General features: G+C 62.9%; 1 protein-coding gene across 2 annotated transcripts; it reads right to left on the bottom strand.

The window, feature by feature from the left end:
- Positions 1-16: 16 nt before the first annotated feature.
- MAPK8IP1 (mitogen-activated protein kinase 8 interacting protein 1) lies at positions 17-19,354 on the bottom strand. 2 transcript variants are annotated; one of them, XM_043481002.1, is made up of 12 exons: positions 19,073-19,354; positions 8,063-8,168; positions 5,836-6,147; positions 4,276-4,357; positions 3,297-4,109; positions 3,082-3,157; positions 2,160-2,332; positions 1,795-1,904; positions 1,579-1,695; positions 1,410-1,480; positions 1,179-1,277; positions 17-843 (listed from the first exon to the last, which is right to left on the bottom strand). In XM_043481002.1, exons 1-12 carry the CDS (start codon positions 19,171-19,173, stop codon positions 771-773), a joined length of 2,133 nt encoding a protein of 710 aa, XP_043336937.1. In that variant the 5' UTR covers positions 19,174-19,354; the 3' UTR covers positions 17-770. The 2 variants fall into 2 exon arrangements, with proteins under 2 accessions (XP_043336937.1, XP_043336938.1); XM_043481003.1 differs by lacking the exon at positions 19,073-19,354 and adding an exon at positions 9,311-9,782.
- Between the last annotated feature and the right edge of the window lie 260 nt (positions 19,355-19,614).

Below are 19,614 nucleotides of genomic sequence, written 5' to 3'. Positions count from 1 at the left end.
GCAGATGACACCCAGCGCGGTCCCGACAGGAAATGGCACTTTAATAGTTGAGGCCGGGGTCATAGGACCTAGATGGGGCTACAGCTGAAGCAGCCAAGAGGCCCCGGCTGGCCCGGGCCACGGCGGAGCCTCCGTTTCCTGCCGAGGCGGGGCCCCCGCTGCCGTGCTCTCCCCTCCCTGTGGGACCCCACGCCTGCCAGGGGGCCAGCGCGCCGGTGGGGTTGGCGGTGGGAGCTGTCGGTCCAGAGGCCACGCCGGTGACAGAGCTGGGAACGGGGACGGCGCCCCCACCTGCGGTTGTTTCCTGACCACAGAGTCCTCGGGAGGGGCTGAGCTTGGCCTGAGCTCAGGGCCCCAGGGCTGGGGGTTGGGTGTGGGGGCAGGACTGGGGTGGGCACTTGCAGGTGGCATGGGCTTTGTCAAGGCAGGAGCCGACGGCCAGAGGCCCTGGCAGGGGAAGTGAGGGAGGCCCAAGATGAGACAGAGCCCTCTGCTGCTAGGACGAGCACCCTGTCCTGGCCAGAGGCTTCATCCTCCCCCCAGCCCCACGCCCTCCCAACCCCCGGGCAGCCCACGCCATCCTCCATAGGTGAATCTAACCCCATATATTACAATAGACTGCGTTTGCCTCTGCCCGTAACCCCGGCCCTCCCCCACCCTGGCCAGCAGCCCCCCGCTCCCCCCTCCTCTGGCGGGGGCAGGCGCCCCCTCCAGCCGTGCCACGTCCTGTCAGCAGCCCGCTGTCCTGGCCCTGGCCCGGGGATGCCGCCCTACTCCAGGTAGATGTCTTCCGTGGGGCAGGTGTACTCCACAAACTGCTTGTAGAACTGCTGGAACGCTCTCCTAGGAGGCAGGCAAACACCCGGGAGTCACCCGGCAGGGGCAGGATCTCCATCCGCGGTTTTCACCCTGGAGCGTTGGGGTCCCTATTCCGGGCTGTTTCCCACCCCCGCCCCGGTCAGAGCTACTCAGCTCTGTTCTCTACACGTGGCGCTTCCTGAGTAAGACCGCAACTGAAGAAAGGGAAAGCCAGGACCGCAGGACCGCCCAGCCCTCCCTCTGTGAGCTGAGGACGCTGTGCAGAGGCGCTGGGAGGACTGGGGGGTGTTGCTGAGCCTGAGGAGTGTGCTGGGGCCCTCACGCCAGGGCTGGAGGCTCGGCAGGGCGCACACACTCACCCCACAGATTCTGCCAGCGCTTTGGTGGATTCTTCAGACACAAAGACGTGGCAGGCAAACCGGTGGTCAGCAGGGTGCTTGGTAATGAACCCAAAGTACCTGCAGAGGGACAGCAGTCCGTCTGGGCGGGGCGGGGGCTCGGGCCCCTGGGGTGCACGCCAGGCCCCGGGCTGGACTGCAAGCACCCTGAGCCAGCACACCCGCCTCCGCCCTGTTCCCCTCGGGTCTTACTTGTTGTTCTTTGGATGGTATCCACAGAAAGAGATGTTTTTTAACTGGAAAAAGTGGCTACATTTATTCCCCTACAGGAGGGAGAAGAGAAGAGGGTGGTCGTCAGCCTGTGGGGACACAGGTTGGGAGTCTGGCGGGAGAGCGGGGAGGGCGGGCCCCGGGCTGTCACCTTGGCCTCCTGGGAGTCGTCAGCCTTGACGCCGATCTTCACGCCCCGCACGCTGATCTCTAGGACGCAGCTGGAGGGCGGGTTAAAGTGCACGGTGAGCCGGCGGGTGGTGGCGATCTGTGGGTGCAGGACAGGACGTCAGGCAGGCGCCCCTCTCCCCAGGAGAGGCTGGGAGACAGGGCCAGGGGTGGGCGCCCTCCCCAGCGGAGCGGCTACCTTTTGCATAGCAGCACAGAGGACGTCATTGCCCTTGTGATAGGGGACCTGGACTGAGCCCAGGAACTTCACCCGGAACTGGTCCACCCAGTCGCTGTTTTTGGTCAGGGCTGGAAAGCAAGTGTGGAATGAGCAGCAAGCAGACCCACAGAGGGTCACCCCCGTCTCCCGGCTCCCCAGCAACCCCCAGGGTTGACCCTACTGGGCTGGGGCTCACTTTTCTCGATTGTGAGATGGATCTGAAGTCGCTGCTGCCGGGCCCCCTCCCTGGGAGACTGAGATCTGGAGCACCGATCTGCCCAGGAGCGATGGGGTTGGGGCAGACATGGGGGCCCCGGGGCGCCAGGGCAGGGAAGCAACACTACCTGCCAAGTGTTCAGGCTCCTTGGTGACCTCAATGGCGTAGTAGGCAGGGAAGATGCCCCTGGCTCCCGTGCGCATGTTGTAGGCCTCGTACCAGTAGTCCTCGGCCTGCAGCTCCACCAGCAGAGGGTCGTCCACTTCCAGCTCGAGTTCGTCTTCATGTCGAGGCACAAACCTGTCCCCAACGAGGGCCCGTGAGGAATTCACCACCTGGGCCCCTTCAACCAGACATCTGTTTCCCCACCCTGCTCTGGGGTTGGGGAGCTACATTGACATCACTGGTTCAATAAACTTTTGCACAGCATCCCATGTGCCCATGACTCCTGGGGCCGGGAGGAGAGGACTGAGATCAATCAGACACACGTCTGCCACTGAGGAAATCACAGCCAAGGGAGCAAGGCCACAGGTCAACTGTGAGAGGTCTTGGTGGTGGCAGTGTGAGTCACTCAGCTGTGTCTAAATCTTTGCGACTCCATAGACTGTGGCCCGCCAGGCTCCTGTGTCCATGGGATTCTCCAGGCAAGAATACCGGAATGGGTTGCCATGCCCTTCTCCAGAGGATCTTCCTGACCCAGGGATCGAACCCGGGTCTTTGGCCTTGCAGGCAGATTCATTACCGTCTGAGCTACAGTGAAGTTCTAAGTGAGGGGTCATGGGTAGCAACTATTTCCACATGGGGGAGGGAGAGGGGCTGGTGGGTTTTAAAGTGTGGTCAGGGGTGTCTGCTGGGCACCCTCTTGGGCTCTGGCAGCAAACACATCATTCTGAGACCGTTCACTCTGTGTCGGAACTCCAGGTTCCTAGAGAGCGGACACTGGCCTGCTGGGGCTGAGTGCAGGGGCTGGTTTAGGCCACGTGGTGATGGTGGAGGCCGGGAGGGTGTGGCCAGCTCCTGCCTGCCCAACCCCCGCCCTCAGCTCTTACCTGAATATGGCCCGGTGGGTCTGCTCCTGTTCTTCCCCGTTGATGACGCAGGAGAAGAGCCCAAAGGACTCCGCACCTGTAGGCGAGGGGGACAGGCTGGGAGAGGCTGGTCCCAGCCCCGGGCTCAGCCCGAGTGCCTTGACTAGACGGACCTGGGGCCGCCTCCCGGGGACACCTCGCCCAGGTCCCTCCGCAGCTCCCTGCTGCCCACTCACTGGAGGAGCGAGAGCGGCCGCTCATGAAGACGTTCAGGAACTTCTTGGAGAAGTGGACGTCGGGTTCGTCGGGGGTGGAGTCCTCCGAGAGGCAGGCGGGGGGCCGCGGCCGGGGGGCCTCTTCGTACTCCTCCCCGATGGCCGACTCGTAGGGGGAGGAGGCAGAGGCGCAGTTGTCGTAGACGGTGGCCGAGTCGCTCTCGTCGCTGTAGTCGCCGAAGCACGGCCGCAGGCTCACCAGCTCCAGCTGCGCGTGCTCGTCCACCACCAGCGTATACTTGACCGAGTCGTAGGACAGGGCGCTGGTGTCCGAGCTCAGCGAGGCCCGCGGAGGCGGCGGCGGCTCCCCCAGGCTCCCGCGCCATCCTCCCGCGGGCGGCTCGGCCCGCTCCGGGGACGACAAGCAGTCGAAGCCCTCGTCCTCCTCGCTGATAGACGGGTGTGGCCGCCCGGCGCTGGCGGGGTAGGCGGCGGGGTCGGGGTCGGAGCTGACCGACATGCGGCTCTCGGCGGGCGGCAGGAAGGCGGAGGCGGGCTCCGCAGGGTCCGGGGGCCTCTGCACCGGCGTCAGGTAGATCTCCTCGGTGGCCTCCAGCCGCACGTCCGCCTGGTAGTGGATGCGGTCTCGGTGCGAGTGGCTCCGGCCACCCGCGGGGGCGGCAGGGGGCCCACCGGGAGGCGCCATCTGCGTGGCGGCGCTGCGGCGGCAGGGGCTGTCCGTGGAGGTGCCTCTATCCTTGGTGGCCGCGGGGCTGCTGGGGGGCGGCAGCTCATCGCTCAAGCAGATGTGCTCATGCGGAGGCGTCTGCTCCCCTGGAGAGCAGGCGGGGCGGGGCTGAAGGCGGCGCCCTCACCGGCCCTTGGGCCGCCGGGACACAGACACCAAGGCAAGGGGGGCCTCCCCGTGGGGCCCCGGCAGGCTCCGGGGCCGCCGCCGACCACGGCTGGGGTTCCGGCAAGGGTAAGGGTCCCCACTTACCTGTCTTCAGCGGCGAGGATGATCTCGACACCCGGTCCTGCCAACTGTGCTTCTTGCCCAGAGAGTTATTATTCAGTGTGTCCTGTGCGGGGAACAAAAGGCCCTTGTGACAGAGGCGCTCCAGTGCCCGGCACAGGGAGGCCCCGGCCCCGACCCGCCCCCACCCGGGCCAGCCCGAGGCCATTTGCTGCTGCCCCTGCCCCCCTACCACTTTGCCAAGGGCCTCAGCCCCCTGGCGCAGGCAGGAGGGGTGGCAAGTCACAGCCCTCCTCGCCAGGCCTGCTGACGCGGGACAGCCCACTCCCCCGGCCCAGGGAAGCTGGCTGGGCCTCGGGGAGATGCTCTCAACGGCCTCAACGAAAGTGGCCATGGCCACCATGAGTGCTCCTGAGTGGGGAGGGGAGCCAGAGCCATCCAGGGACAGGGCCAGACCCCGAGGTCTCAGACCTGCAGGGTTTACAGGGAAGAGGCTCACTCCCAGCCCAGCTCCCCTGGAGCCTGGGAAGCCATGGTCTAGGGAAGGGGCAGGGACATGCTCATAGAGCCTGAAAGGGGCAGGAAGAAGGGTCTCCCTGGCAGCTGGCTTGGGGGACTGGGATGATTCATACAAACGACGGCCCCAGGACGCGGTTCCCCCACTCTCCCCGCCAGGAGCACATGACAGAGGAATGACAGATGTAATTGTCAGAGGCCCTCCTTCCTGGATCTCCGGCCCCTGGGACCCCTCTCCACAATGCCTATATACAAGGCTTCCTACAGACACCTTGGGTCCCCTCCCCTGAGAACACTCTCGCAGGCTTGCACATTCATGAGTTTGGCTGCCAAAACCCACCAGAGAGGATCCTGGGAAAGGGACCGAGCCTCTATCTGCACCCCCTGCACCCTCCACCCACAGCCCCAGCTCCCCGAGCTGCTCCTCTGAACCTCCCCAGACTGGGCCTGGGAGACAATAGTCCACGGCCGGCTCTCCCCCACCCTATTCAACCCTCCTTGGCATCCAGCCACCCAGCCCAGGGGCCCTAGGCCCCCAGCCCAGCCTAGCAGCTCCGCCTCCCATTTCTCTTCCCTGCCCCCCGGGAATTCCCAGCTGCCCGAATTTCAAAGCGGCGGCTGCTCCCCAGCCGCAACTCCTCACAACTTCCCCTGACTTTTCCCACGCGGCCACCTCACGTGCCCTTTTCTCCAGGCCCTGCTTTTGCCCCACGTTCACCAGGAACCCCGACACCCTGGCAACCCCTGTTCTCTTAATTCCCTACTTCCCTCTCCAGCAGCATCACCCCCCTGCCCCTCTCAGCCCCTGCATTCCTTCCACGTCTCATCTCGAGGCTCTAAACCCAGCCAGACCACTCGGCTCGTCTCACTTAGGGTGGATTTTGCTTGCCTTCAGCGATCACCTCTCCAGGGACCTCCCCCTCGGAAAGCTACGCCAAGCATCACCAGGCTGGAGACTTCTCAGGCTCTCGAAGCCCTGCCCGCTCCGCGGCCCTCGCCGGGACCCTGAGGACACCTGCCGGAGCCCCGCCCCGCAGCCCCGCCCCCTGGGCCCCGCCCCCGCCTCACCTGAGACCGCGGCACCTGCGGGAAGAGGTTCAGCGTGGTGGGTCGCTTGGGCCTGTACGTGTCTCCACCGCCCGGGCCCTGGCCCTGGCCCTGCCCCTGGCTCTGGCCGCGGGGCGCCGTCTCCTGGCGGGGCTCGGCCTCGGGCGGCCCTGCTCCCGGCCGCCGCGCGGCGCGCTCCTCCTCCTCGTCGTCGTCCTCGGCGCCGGGAGTGTCCCCCGCCGCATCGATCAGGTCCATCTGCAGCATCTCGGCCTGCAGCCGGCTCCCCCCACCGCCGCCGCCGCCCGCGGAGAGCAGCCCGGCGCGTGGGGGCTGCGAGGCGCGAACGGAGGGGCGTCAGGGGGCCGGGCGGGGGCGGGGCCCAGGCGGCCGAGCACCGCCCCCCACCTCCCCCCTCCCCACTCCCGGCGCGGGCGAGCCCATTCCGAGGCCACAAAGAGGGGGAGACAGGGAGCGCGGCAAGGAGGCCCGCGAGAGGGGGCCATGCCCTCCTGCCCCCTCGAGGACGCGCGAGGCCGCCGCCTCCTCCGCATGTCAGTCCGCACCTTTGGCAGTCCACACCGCTCCCCTCCCCCATGGTCCCCCGCTTTCCGACTCTTTGCAACACCCCTCGTTCCCTTGGCAACGGCCAGTGACCTCACCCGAGTAGTAAACTGAGCCCAGAGTGAGGTCACCGCTGTTGCCATGGGGACGGAGGGGTCGCCGAGGAGTTCAGGGCCCCACAAGGGATGGAGACCGGGGTTAGTTTTTGAAGCGGGCAGTAAGGAAAACTCAGGAGACAGTCTCAGCCCAGAGGGCCGCAGTGCGGACAGGAGGACCCGATCGTGGCCGGAAGACGGATGCCGGGCGGGGAGGAGCAAGTGGCGAGCACCCGCATGAGGCAGTGGCATCCACACCCTCCTCCGTCCTCAGGCTGAGGACCCTCCAACCTGAGGTCTTCTCTCGGACCAGCCTAACTTTGACAGTCCAGAGCTCCGTTCTAGTTCCAGGCCTGCCATTAACTCCCTGGCACCTTGGACAGATCCCCTGACTCTCCCAATTCCCTCAACAGTTAACTGCCTCCCAGCTTCCCACAGAGGAGAGGATTTACTGGCAAGAAAACATGATAGACCCCTGGAGCTTGGCTAAGGCCCCATAGGGTACACCTTGAGCTAGTACCGCCTCAGGTCCGCTGGTTGCAAAGACCACCCTCTCCAAGGCTCTGCTCGTACAAGTCAGCCAAGAGGATGGTGTGGGAGTCCCAAACTGATAAATGACCTTAAAGAAGCTGTATTAGTCCAGAATAAGTGGCCTCTGCCTCCATCCCCTCTAGGCCTGGCCAGAGAGTGGGGGGTTGGGGTCCAGCATACTGTAGGGTTTCCCCCACCCCTCCGTTTCCTCTTGCCTGGAAGGGCTTACAGAGTCTCTGGGGGTAAAAGGAGGTCCACACAGAGGCACCCCACCCCAACTCACACTGCGGCTCTCCTTGGCTGCCATTCTCCCAACCGCACGTCTCCTCTGGCCACCCACCCTCCTGGGGGCTGAGAGAAACTCTGGGCTCTGCAACCTAGCTGCATGCCTGCTTTCCATCTCCTGGCCCATGGCCCCTTTTCCCTGTTCTGAAGAGACATGAGGGATCTCTGTCTGACTGGGTCTCCCCAGATGCTGGGGACCTCCCTCCAGGCAGAATTCAGACCTTTGGCAGCTGAGAGAGCCATTTGTCCTATGGTGAAGCCATGGGGGCCCAGAGCAGCAGAGCTGGATTAAGCTTCCAGAGGGACCTTTAGGACAGTGAGCCAGAGGGGGTCCGCAGGGCTGTGTGGTGTGTTCCGTGCAACCGTAGCCGAGGGAGTGCCCTGGCTCTTTTCTCCTGCCCCAAAGCACTGCAGATTCCACTGGACTCCACCCTGCACTGCCTCAGGCCCTCTGCCAAGGAAGCTTTGGAAAGGATGTAGGGTAGTCCTGAGCCTTCCCTTAATTCTGGGTCCTAATTGCTACTGTCCTAGGCCTCAAGACTTCCTGCTCTCTCCCTTCTTATGGACAGTTGAAGGAGCTGTCTCCTGCCTTTGCCCCTGGCAAAATAAATAAATACATAATAAATTAAAAAATCTGAGCACTCAAGATGTGCCAAGCATTGTCCTGCATGTTATTTCCTTAGATGGGAGTACCACCCAGACCCCAACAGCCCCTCTAGATACAGGGATACCCTCCCTCCTGTCCCTACCCATCCTGCCCACCCTACCCTTACCCGTAAGGACAAGGTGTCTTTGCATTGCAGGCTGATGCCACATTCATCGGTGATCTCAGAGAGGTCTTCATCCTCAAACTCCTCCAGGCTGATGTCATGGGTGAGCCTGGTGGGGACAAGAAGCCAAAGTTACCACTCAGGGGACTGCTGGCGGTGGGCTGAGGACCCTGAGGCCTCCCCCATACCTCTTCAGAGGGGCGGCCCCTCGAAGACATATCACCAGAGGATGGAACCTGAGGTCTGCCTGCTTCAGTGCAAAGGGTTAGGGTAAGTTTGAGGCTCAGATCAAAAGGCAGGTCTCCAGCGTGGCAGCGGAAGGGAGGGCTCTGGGTCCCCCTAGCTCTACCCAGCTGGGAGCTGTCCACCCTGCTGTCACCCAGAGGCTGTGCCTAGAAGGCCCAGCTGGTCAGAGCCTGGGCTCTGCCAAAGAAATGGCTCCCAGAGTCAAGGCACTGACTTGACTCCAGTTCACTCATGGAGGAGGCAAGAGTGTCCAGGAGACTCCAAGGGAGGCCAGAAGCGGGGGCTCCCTGTGCACCTCGGGGACAGAACCCAGGGTGCTGGCAGAGGCCCCGCCCCAGCTCGGAGGGGCGCTCCGTGTCCCCGGCCCAGGAGGTCCCGCGCCTCGGAAGCCCTGGGAGCAGGTGAAGGGGACCTGGTGTCAATGTCGTTTCATCCAGTTCTAGGAACGACGGCGCCCCTGTTCTGTGCTCTTGGTCTCATCAATTCGAACGCAAAATCTGCCTGCCTGGCTTGTGGGCCCTGAACAGGAGGTTGCCCATGGCCGGGCTGGCTTAAGCTGGAGGTGTCCTGGACTCAGGAGACCCCACTCAAAGCATGGGAACTCTTAACTGGCTGTACTAGGACCCTCTCGCCCACAGGCCGGCCCTGCGCCCCCCACCCCGGAGTGGCGGGCTGTGCCAGCCCCTACTCAGCCCCAGTCCTGGGTATCTGCCCGGTTTGGTGTGGGTGGGACAGTGGGAGAACTCTGTTAAGGAAGTTGGGGAGAATTCTTCTTGGGGAGAATTCTTGGGAGTCTCTTCCTCAAGAAGACCAGGAGACTGAGGCATAGAGAATGGAGACCCACTAGACCAAGGTCATCCAGGAGAGGTGGTGGGCTCAGCCCTGGGGGGCCCGAGGAGGCCACACCCCCTGCCTCTGGCCTCCACCCGACCAAACAGAGACCTGGAGCCCAATGGAGCCGCCCCAGAGCTTCCCCCTCCCCCACGCCGGTCCCCAAAGCCCTACCAGCGCTCCCACTGATCCTCCAACCAGCTGTCATTGTCTGGGCTCGAATCCATCTTCAGCACCAGCTGCATGGAGAGCCCTGCCCGGCCGGGGGGCTGAGGGGCCCCAGGGCCGTCCTCTCATGCCCAGAAGGGTGGGGGCGGGGGCCAGGGCTCCGGGCAGGGCTGGGGCCTCCGGCCTCCGCCGCCTGGGCCTGCCTTTCTGCGTCCAGCCCGCTGCAGAAGCCTGGGGAGCTCATTAAAAATAGATGGGCCGGGAGAGGAGGCAGCGGCTGGCTGCCGACCCCAGCTCTGCCCCGCCAGCCCTCAGCTGCAGGCAGCTTCCTCCCCCGGCCCTTCGCAGCCGCCGCTGTCGCGGCCGCCTCCCCCGCGGGATCAGGTTACTGCAATCAATGCCGGGCTCCACCTGCCCTTCCAATGCCCCGATCCTGTCGGGGGTTGGCGTGGCCCCCCCTCCCTGGCCCAGGCTTGGACGCAGATGGCAGAAATCTGGGCTGTTTCCCCCCAAAAGCCAGCCCCGGATCTGCTTTTAAAGGGCCAGCAGCACAAGTAGGGCTCCTGGTGGTGAGATGGGGGTGGGGGTGGGGGGGGACTGTGATTCCAAAATTCTCCACAAAGGGATGCTCAGCCCCCGCAGCTCATCAGGCAGGTTTCCTAGACAGCGCTGCCTGGGGTGGGTCTAGGCGGCTTCTGTTGCCCACCTGGGTGCAGACAGAACCCGGCCCCCTTCCCCAGGGCTCTGTCCTTCCGTCCAGGAAGTGCCTGGAGGCAAAAGAGGCACCAAGGCGGGGCTAAGGGCAGGGCAGGAAGGGCAGCCTGGGGGCCCAAGAGCCTCCTGGCACCGCGAGGTGGCAGCAGCAGAAGCTGGAAGACCCCTGGAGGAGCGGCGCGGAGGGATTCTGATGGGCTGAGGGCGGGCGTGGAGGTACGGGCAGGCTGGGGAGGAAGCCAGGGCAGCCCTGCTTGGTCTGGCGCGGGGTGGCATCTCTGATCCTGGACCGAGAACCCGTTTGCAGTGGTACTGATCGGGTGGGGAACACACACTGGCAGCCTGGCCTGTCACGGAGAAGGCACCCCTGGACTCAGCTGGCACCAGGTGGCGGCAGGACCGCTGGGTATCTAACCCAGACGTGCCTTCGGACGCCCCTTGGGGGCCTGGGACCCCCGCACACATCTGCATGTTCTTGTCCTCACTGCCCAGCCTGGCCTAGCTCCTGCCTGTGCAGTCCCAGGCCTCCACCCTGGCCTGTCTGCCTCAGTTTCCCCATGCCTGCATATCGCTCCGCCCACAACCACCACGATGAGGCAGAGCTGTCCGAAGAAACTCCACCCTCTGCCCGCGACGCCTCTTGCCGACTCTGTGTGTGATGGCCTATCTCTTGCATCTGCCTCCCAAGTGTCTAACGCAGTGCTTGGATGAAGTATGTGGCAGGCTCTCAACCTGTGCCTGGGGGGAGAAGGTTCGGTTAAGCCCCCTCCTCCAGGAAGCCCCCCTGGTCCCCCGTGTCAGCGCCTAACAGCCCTCCAGGCAGTGCTCACTGGTCCGTCATTCCTCGTCTGTGGTTGGCGTCACCCCGTGCATGGAGGGAAGGCAGTGTGAAGGAGTGGAGGGAAAGAGGCCTGCATCAAGCACCCTTCCCGTCCTCTCAGGAGGCTCCAAAGTAGACAGAGCTCACACCCTACCCGCGCCCTGCACCCAGCAGGTGAAGAATAAAGGTTCCCCCCACCCGCCCGCCCCCAGCAAAGTCTGGAGGGCAGAGCTGGTGAGGTCATCTTGCATACAATAGGCACTCAATTCGTGTCTGCTGAAGTCTGTCCAGGACAGCCTCAGCCTCCGGAGCTCCTCTCAGACCAGAGTGTTCGCAGCAGACCTGCAGGGTCTGGCTTGGACCTGGGCTGGGGCTTCTCAGATCATTTCTACACACGCGATCTCAGCGTCACCCGATATTCTTGCTTCCCAGGAGGCAGGTCTGGGGGGGCAGGCAGGGACAGCTGTCTCAGCCTCTACACATGAGCAATGAGGGTCACTGAGGGCGGTGGTGGACAGAGCCCTGGGCTGGGCCTCAACAGCCTGTACTCGATCCCTGGCTCCGGTGGGGTGGGTTCACGGAGCTCCTCAATCTCACTTTTTACCCCTAAGCCAGGCAAGATGGTGGAATGGCCACCATACCAGGCTCAGATGCAGGAGGCCTGAGATCAAATCCCGACTCCTTCCCTTACGAGGAGCAGCTGCCCTGTCGCCTGAGTGGCTGCCATGCCCTGGCCACCAACCTTCTTGATGCTCTGCGTCCCCCTTCATCCTCAATCCAGCCTTAGAGGATGGTTTTATTCTGCCCATTTTACAGATGGGGAACACTAAGGCTGAGACAGAAGATGCCATAGGCCTGCAGCTTCCCCATAGGTAAGATGAGGACCCCATCTGGGTGTTGGTAAACTTAACGGAATGGAGTGTGTGTAAATTATGTGAGGAGGTCCCGACCAAGGATCAGGGGCTGGACTGACCCTGGAGTCTTCTTTGCAAATCACACCCACTCCCCTCAACGTCCCCCTCTGCCCACCTCTCCGCCGCCCCATCCCCTGCCCTTTCCTCCTGCTTATCAGGCACCAGGAGTTCTGGGTCTCTCAGCTGAAGCCCCAGGAGGCCCTTTGTGGAGGAAAAGCCATACAGACCCTTGGTCCCTCCAAGTTCAAGGAGGGCAGCTCCTGGAGGAGGAAGGAAAAGATGGAGGGCAGGGGGGGCAGCAGGGGCCGGAAGGAAGGAGGGAGGTCCCCTCCTGAGCCCACTGCCCCACCTTCCCCATGGAAACCGGCCCCCGGAGCGCCAGAAGATGGCTCAGGCTGAACCACACGACCCGCTGCAGGTCGGGTCCCCGGCTTCGCCTCTAGATCTGGGAACCCCAGCCCTTTGGAGGCAGCTGCCCTCATCACTCAGACTTGCTCGCCCGTTCGGGTGAGACGGGTCACGAGGGCTCATCCACACTAACATCTGGTGAGTCTACGGCAAGTGTTTGGTCTCTCGAGGCCCCCCTGACCTTGGCATCAATCTTTGTCACCCAGGCCCCTCTTCTGAGTTAACCTCATCGCCTCCCACTCTGGTGCCCCTGTCCTCCCCTCTGGCTCCTCACTGTCCTCCGAATGTGCCACCCTCAGGCTCCCCCTGCCTGAGCTGAGCTCCCCTAAACAGACAGACAAGCCTCCTGTGTTTCGATGTTTACGTCATGGCCTTTCCCTTGCCACGTGAACGTCAGTCACATCTGCATTCCACCAACGGCAGCTCTTTCTAAGCTGCAGTTTCCACCCAGGAGGAGGCGGAGTTAGCAGTGCCTGCCAAGCAAGGGTTAAATGGTAAAGTGCTGAGGCTTCAAGTTGAGCAATGCCAAATCCCAGCCAGGCATCTGGCTGCCCAGAGGCTCTTCCTGTCTTCCTGCTCCTGGCTCCTGGGGAGGGAGGTCAGGGTGCCAGCTGACCCACCTTGGGTCCTGGCCATGATGTGTGAGACCCCGCTGTGATGGGGTCAGCTGCGCTCCAGGGGTCCCGCCGGCCGCCCTCTGAGTGCTGAGCACGGCTGCCCAGGAGGTTCTCGAACCCGAGCCTGGGGCTGCCCTGCTCCGAGCAGCTTCCCCACCTCCCTTGGGCTCCCCTATAGGCCATTCTCTGAGGGGCCACCAAAACCAACACACGAAATCCAAGTCTGGTCTTATCACCCGTCCCCAGCTCAGAATCCTAACAGCTTCCCCCATCCTTAGGCGAAGGGGCCCAAATTCTCACCTGTGGATCCTGCCCCCACCTCCCACCCTCCCAACTCTTAGGCACCTGCCCCACTGGCTCCCTGATTGGGCCGAAGAGCCCCGCTGTGGGCTAGGTCCCCCTTGCAGGCATCCTGGGGTGGGGGGGGGCGGTCACTGGGATTTTCCCTGTGAGCTCTGTGACCAGAGGTGGGCTCCCCTGAGAGGCAACTGGCCCACGAGGGCGGCATCGCGCGGGGGCCTGACATGACAGGTGCTCAGTGACTGCTGTTGGATGAGGGAAACGCTGCTGTCCCCAGGTCTTTCTAGACTTCCCCTTCGGAAATCTCGAAGCCAGTTCCCTCTTCAGCCTGAGTTGTGTGTGCCCCGCACCTGCTCCAGGCTGGGGTAGGATGTGGGGGCCTCTGGGAAGATGGTGATGGCCGAGACGGCAGAGAGGGGGGCACCAGGCCCAGCCTCACCCGCACGGTCCCCTCTCCATCCCACCCCCAGCTCTGGTGGACCCTGGGGTCAGGCTGGGTTTTCTCCTCTGGTCTGGAATTCCTTTCTCAACCGTGTCCACACTGGGGTCATCTTCACTGAAAACTGAATCCAACCCAAGAAACAAGCCCCACAAGGACGCCCCTCCTTGGGGTTGAGCTCAGTCGTGTCCGACCCTTTGCAGCCCCATGGCCTGTAGCCTGCCAGGCTCCTCTGCCTACGGGATTCTTCAGGCAGGAACACTGGAGTGGGTTGCCATTTCCTTCTCCAGGGGATCTTCCCGACCTGGGGATGGAACCCGGGTCTCCTGCACTGCAGGCAGATTGTTTACCATCTGAGCCCCCAGGGAAGCCTGGTTGCGCTGGCAGGCTGGTTCCTCACCACTAGCGCCACCCGGGAAGCCCCTACTTGGGGTTAGCAAGCATCGAAGCTGTTCAAATACTTTGGTGCTGATACGGAGCAAGAACTCTGGCATCTGGTGACTCAACTATTGGGAAACTATCCTTTGAAAACCATCCCAACCTTGGAAAAGCTTTTCTACACAGGGTGTGTGTCCTCATCATGGAAACCACCGCCGAGTCTGGCGCGCGGGGTCCTCCAGTGGAGGGAGCATTGCTCGCTCTTTGGGATGAACGTTATAAAGTCTGTGCATTATAAATGTTGAAAATGGGAACTAATACAATAAGCAGAAGACAGAACGTGTCACTTTATGGCTCCACGTGATGACTTACACGCAGAAGAGACCCTGACACAAACACAGCCGTGGGACGCGGTGGGATCTGGGAGGTCTTCTCAAGTCCGCTCTGGGTCACACCCCCCAGCGGCTGCCCCTCATAGAGCCGGGCTTCCTGAGGTAACTGACTCCCACCTTCGCTCTGCTCCACACGTGAAGCCCAGGGCCCCGTATACTGCAGGCACTAAATAAATGCTTGTTAGAAGCAGCGCTGGTGGACCCAGGCCCTGGGCCCTGCCTGTGTTTCTGGGGCCGGGTAAGGCCCACGGTGGATGCGCCTAGAGATTTCTTGACTGAATCCAAGAGCAGGGCCAGGTGCAGAGACGGCGCCCTGGATGTAAGAGCGCCTGGGGGGCGGGGGTGGGGGCCAGGGGCTCAACCTCTGACATCCAATCACTGGAGGTGAAATCCTGCCTTGGCCACAGCCGTCTGTGTGAGGAGAGTCCACATTCCGTCTCCTGTACTGGAGGCTCATCGCAGCCATCTGGGGGTGCTGCCCAGGGCCCGGGCTGGGGTGGCCCCAAGAGCAGCAGCTTTTCACTGCCCCCCAAATGTGGCTGGTTCCCAGCCTCTCCCTTCACTCTGTCCCCCCCGGGTACAACGTTCCTCCTGAGGCTTCAGGCCATCGCCCGCTCTCTGAGCGGAGATTCCCAGGGTCTGTGGGCTCCAGCCCCATCCTCCTCTTTGAGCTCCAGACCCCAGACCAGCTGCCTGCTTGAACCTTCTAACTGGGTCCCCCCACGATCAGCAACCTCAGGCTCAGCCTCAAGTGACGTCATCACCCCGCCCGCCAAGCCTCTCGTCTCCCACGGGGCACCCCCTTCCTCGGGACTGGCCTCATCCCAGACGCCTCTCTCCCCTCCCACCTCCCCTGGCTCCCTCCCAGGTGGGCTAATCCACCCTCCAAATGTCCCTCCCCTGAGCCCCGTCCACACCCGCATGACGGCCGGTCTCCCAGTGGTCCCCCTGCCTCCCGGTCCGCTCCTGATCGGAAGCCCGAGGCACCATCTGATGCTGTCCTTCCTGAGACCTCTGGGGGCTCCCCTGCTTGTGGGGGGACAGGCCAGGGTCCCCACGGGCCTCTGCGTCCCTGCACGCCCGCTCCCCGCACTCGGGCCAGCCTGGGAGTCACATGCCCTGTCAGCACCCTCCCTCTTCACCCCTCCTCCTGGGTGACCCTCACTCGCCCCCGAGGCCTGCGCTGAGCTGACCCGGCCCTGACCCAGGGCCCCTCCAGGCCCCTGACCCGAGTCACCAGCTCACCTTCCGCCTGTCTGGTAAGGACTTGTCTGTCTGTCCGACCACATAGACCATGTCGCCGCCTGCACGACAGGCCAGGCCCTCATCTGTGCCTCTGGAGTGTCGCAGTGAGCCGGGCCAAGTGCAAATACTTGGGTTTTTTTGGGGGTGAGGTGGGGAGCCGGGTGGCACAGCTTATAGGATTTTAGTTCCCCGAGCAGGGATTGAACCCAGGCCCTCGGCGGTGCCAGTGTGGAATCCTAACCACTGGGAATTCCCGCAAGTTCTCGCTGAGTGCACGGAACCCTGTGAAGAGATGAGTAAGGGGCCCTGGACTCCCGCCCCCCCAGGCAGCATGGGGGCCAGAACATGACCATCGTGTCCAAGGAGTCCTGAGACCCGGTGCCGCCCCAGCTCCGCTGCAGCTTGCTGTGTGTGCTCCAGAACCCGCTTGGCCTCTCTTGTCTCCCCCTAAGGAAGGGGGGGTGCTGGACGAGCTGGTCTCCAAGGTCCCCTCCTCCACGCCCCCTCCGGCACACTCCGGGCAGCCTCTCACTTGACTCCCCATGAGCCTCTCACGCAGACTGTGCCACTGTCTCCCCCTCTTCCTCCTACCATCGAGCTCAAGGAATCCGCAGCTAAGCTTCTAAATTCTCTCACAGAATTTCCTTAAAATGAACATGTATCACTTTACCGTCCAATTTTCTTTTATTCTTTTCTAGGTGACAGAAGTAACTTATGCTTATGGTAAAAATAAGAACTCAAAGAATACAGAAGTTTGTGAAATAAATGAAAATCCCTCTCCCACACCAGAGTCAAAGGTAATTACTAGTAACTGGTTGGAGCATTTCTAGAATCAGAAAAAAAAAGTTTATTTACACCAACTCTCAACAAACAAATGCTCGCCCTCCTCAGATCCACACCACATGCCCCTCTCCACGAACTCTCCTCTATTTCCAGGGTGGCTCCGAACGCGACCTCTGCCACTTATCTAACCTCTTCCCGTCTCAGTTCCTTCATCTGCAAAGTGGGGACAAGGACAAGATTCTGTTTATGTGGTTCTGGGCAGGACTAGGCGCCCTTGCACAAAAAGTGCTTAGAATGGTGACTGGGCAAAGCGAAGGCCTCCCAAGTGGCAGGGTTTCCAGCGTTCTCCTCGGAACTCTCCAATTGCATCCCCAATTAAATAATAAACCCCTAACGCCTTAGGGCACACCTACTCTGTGCCGGGCTTTGGGCAAACCAAAGTTTAGGTATTGACTTCTTGTGCCTTCTGGAAGTGGACAGTGGTGCTGGGTCACATGCACACACACACGCATATGTGCACACACATACACGCATGCACACACGCATGTGCACACACACGCAAAATAATACCCACAAGAACAGCTCTACGTGAATATAGCTCTTCACAGTCCTTGAAACACTCAACATGTGTTGTTTTATCCAAGTCTTAGGGCCACCCTGAGCAGGGACCAAAGTAGGCATCGTGGAGAAAAGACCGGCCCAAGGCATTCAGCACCCACTCTGAGCACGCGGCTAAGAGGATGGAGCCAGGATTCAAAGCCAGGCCAGAGCCACAGGGGCAGCCCCACCCGGGCTCCATCAGCCGAGCTAAGAACTGTGAGAGGCGGACGGGGAAAGGGCAGCGGGGGCTGCTGGAGCCAGCAGGGCAGGCCTCAGGCCGGAGACACTGGCTTACTGTTCACATCTCCACAGCCAGGCCCTGGGGTCCTGGAGGGCCAACCCACGCTCCGCCTTGGCGTGGTGCCCAACTCACCCAGCAGGCCCAGGGCTGGCCACACTCACTGGCGGGCCCTCCTTACCAGTCACTGTCGCTCAGGCATCCAGGATAACCTGCCCGCCGGGGACAGGGAGGGATGGAAAGTGCTCTCCCCCGGGAAGGCCAAGCTGTCCTCTGGGCCAGAGGCAGGGCCTGAAGGTAGAGTGGACCGAACACGCAGCCTCAGGCCCTGACTGCCCTCGGGGAAGCCACCCGCCTTCCTGAGCCTCAGTCTCCTCATCTACAAAATGGGCAGGCCCATCCTGATGCCCTGAGTGGTGGGGAGGGAGGGAGACCTCGGCCAGCCCGGGGAACAGGCCCCGAGCAGGAATGAGCCATCTCAATGCCCGCCGGTGTGGAGGATGACACTTGTTGAGCGCCAATGTGATGTACATTAAGGAATCAATGTGAATTAGCTCATCAACAGATGAGACTCAGGAAAGATCAGAGCGCTGCCCAGGCCAGGCAGCTAGAAAGTTGGTGGAGCCAGGATTTGCATCCACGTCTGTCCGAGGGCTGTACTCTCCCACTAGAGGGGCCTCCTGGAAGGAGGGCGGCATTGGTGTGAAGGCAGAGTAGTCCACGTCGGGTACAGTGAGTCTCAGACCTCGGCCTCCTCACTCTGAGGCCCGAACCACAAAGCCCCCAGTCCTGGAGCCCGGCCTCCTCCATCTGGTCTTTGGCAGCTCAGCTCGGGGCCTTCTGGGAGATTTCTAGTCCTGATGATGATGCCATTAGCGATCCCTGGAGGTCCCTGCCCACCTGAGGGCCGGGGAGCCAGCAACCCCTTGGTCAAGAAGAGGGGCTGGCGCCAGAGCCCAGCTGGGGCCCGGCGGGGGTGGGGGCCCCAGGAGAGGGGCAGACCCAGCTCATTACATGGAGGAACAATGGGGAATGGAGGCCTCTTTCTGGGGGCTCTGGAGCCGTAACCCCTCCTTTCCTTCCTCTCCAACCAGCCAGGATGAGGACGGAGGGACGTCCATCCCAACCCCCACAACACCCACTGCCACCTCTCTGAAACCCACCTCCCAGTTGCCTAAGACCAGACTGGGGGTTAGGGAGAGAGCTGACGGAGCTGCTAGATCAGGGTCCCCGGTGCTCACCCCGGCAGGACCCACCCCACCAATATCCCCGGCTACTTCTGAGGGCTCCAACCCAGACTCCCTCTCCCACAGCCAGGCCTCGATCTCGCGGGTTGAGGCTGAGCCTCTGTTCGGCACCTACACGCACCGGACCAGGTCAGTGTTTGTGCCAATCCACGGAAGGTCCTGGCCACGCCAGGCCTGGGAGTTGGGCCCCTCTGGCCAGGCAGGGCTGGGGGAGGGGCCTGCGACTCTCTCTCCAGCACCAAGGCTGTCGGTCGCCCCAAGAAACGGACCCGCGGAGCACCCCAACCTAGTGCCATCCTCTATTCAGGAGCCTTCCGACTGGGCGCAGGCAAAGCCCCAGGCTTCCTTCCTCCTGCGGGCTCTCAACGCAGACCCCAGGCCCCGCCGCAGCTCCAAAGTCGGAGAGAAGGCGGCCTCCGCACCCCCTCCTCCAGTTCCAGCTCAGGATCTCCTCGCCTCGGACACGGAATGGCGGAGAAAGCCGCACCGCGGATATGCATCGGCCATGAGTGTAGACTTGGGGCTGACGGAGATTCGTGAAGAGACCCCATCCCCACGCCGCCCTCTCGTTCTGCGGTTTCCCATGAGTGTGTGTTGCGGGGCGGGTGCGGGGGGGAGCCCGGGCAGATCGATTTAGGCTGAAGGGTGGGGCGCGGCGGCCGGAGAGCCTCACCTGAAATTGGGCGGCGACGCGATGTGCAGCCCCAGGAACGGGGAGGCGGCAGGCGGGGACGCGGCCCCCCCGCCCAGGCCGCCGCTCTCTCGCTCCGCCATTCTCCCGCACAGCCCTGGCCATCCGGGCGGAGCGCGGCGCGGAGGCGGCGGCGGCGGCGGCGAAGGATGCGCGGGCGCGGCGAGAGGCCGCCGCCGCGGGGATCGGCTGGGAACTGCGCGGCGGGCGCACCTGCGCAGGGCAGGGCGCGGCTCCAGACCGCGCGCAGCTCTGGGGACTGGCGCGAGCGCCTCCGAGCGCGCTCCCGGGCCCTCGGCCGGGCTTGGGTACGCCCCGCCCCGCCCCGCCTCTTACCCAGGAGCCCCGCCCCGCGGCGCTTTCCAAGGTGCTGAAGTCTCAGCCCCGTGGTCCCCGAGTTTGGCCCCGCCCCGCGCTCAATCCCACGCAGTAATAGCAGTTTCCCCTTCCGCAAAGCCCTCCGTGCCCCTGCGGGCTCTGTTCCTGGGGTGGGCCTAGCGCCCGGGTATGGGGTAACTAATGGC

Source organism: Cervus canadensis, chromosome 11, assembly GCF_019320065.1.
Source record: "Cervus canadensis isolate Bull #8, Minnesota chromosome 11, ASM1932006v1, whole genome shotgun sequence".
NCBI classification, from domain to species: Eukaryota; Metazoa; Chordata; class Mammalia; order Artiodactyla; family Cervidae; genus Cervus; species Cervus canadensis.
This window is presented reverse-complemented; position numbering and strand designations above follow the sequence as displayed.

What these genes read in the sequence shown, in the direction of transcription:
- MAPK8IP1 (XM_043481002.1), bottom strand. Translation starts at nt 19,173, where the DNA reads ATGGCGGAGCGAGAGAGCGGCGGCCTGGGCGGGGGGGCCGCGTCCCCG. An exon ending in GCGTCGCCGCCCAATTTCAG is followed by an intron (nt 8,169 to 19,072) that starts GTGAGGCTCTCC and finishes TGTCCCCACCAG; the next exon opens with GCTCACCCATGACATCAGCC. An exon ending in ACGACTCCCAGGAGGCCAAG is followed by an intron (nt 1,481 to 1,578) that starts GTGACAGCCCGG and finishes TCCCTCCTGTAG; the next exon opens with GGGAATAAATGTAGCCACTT.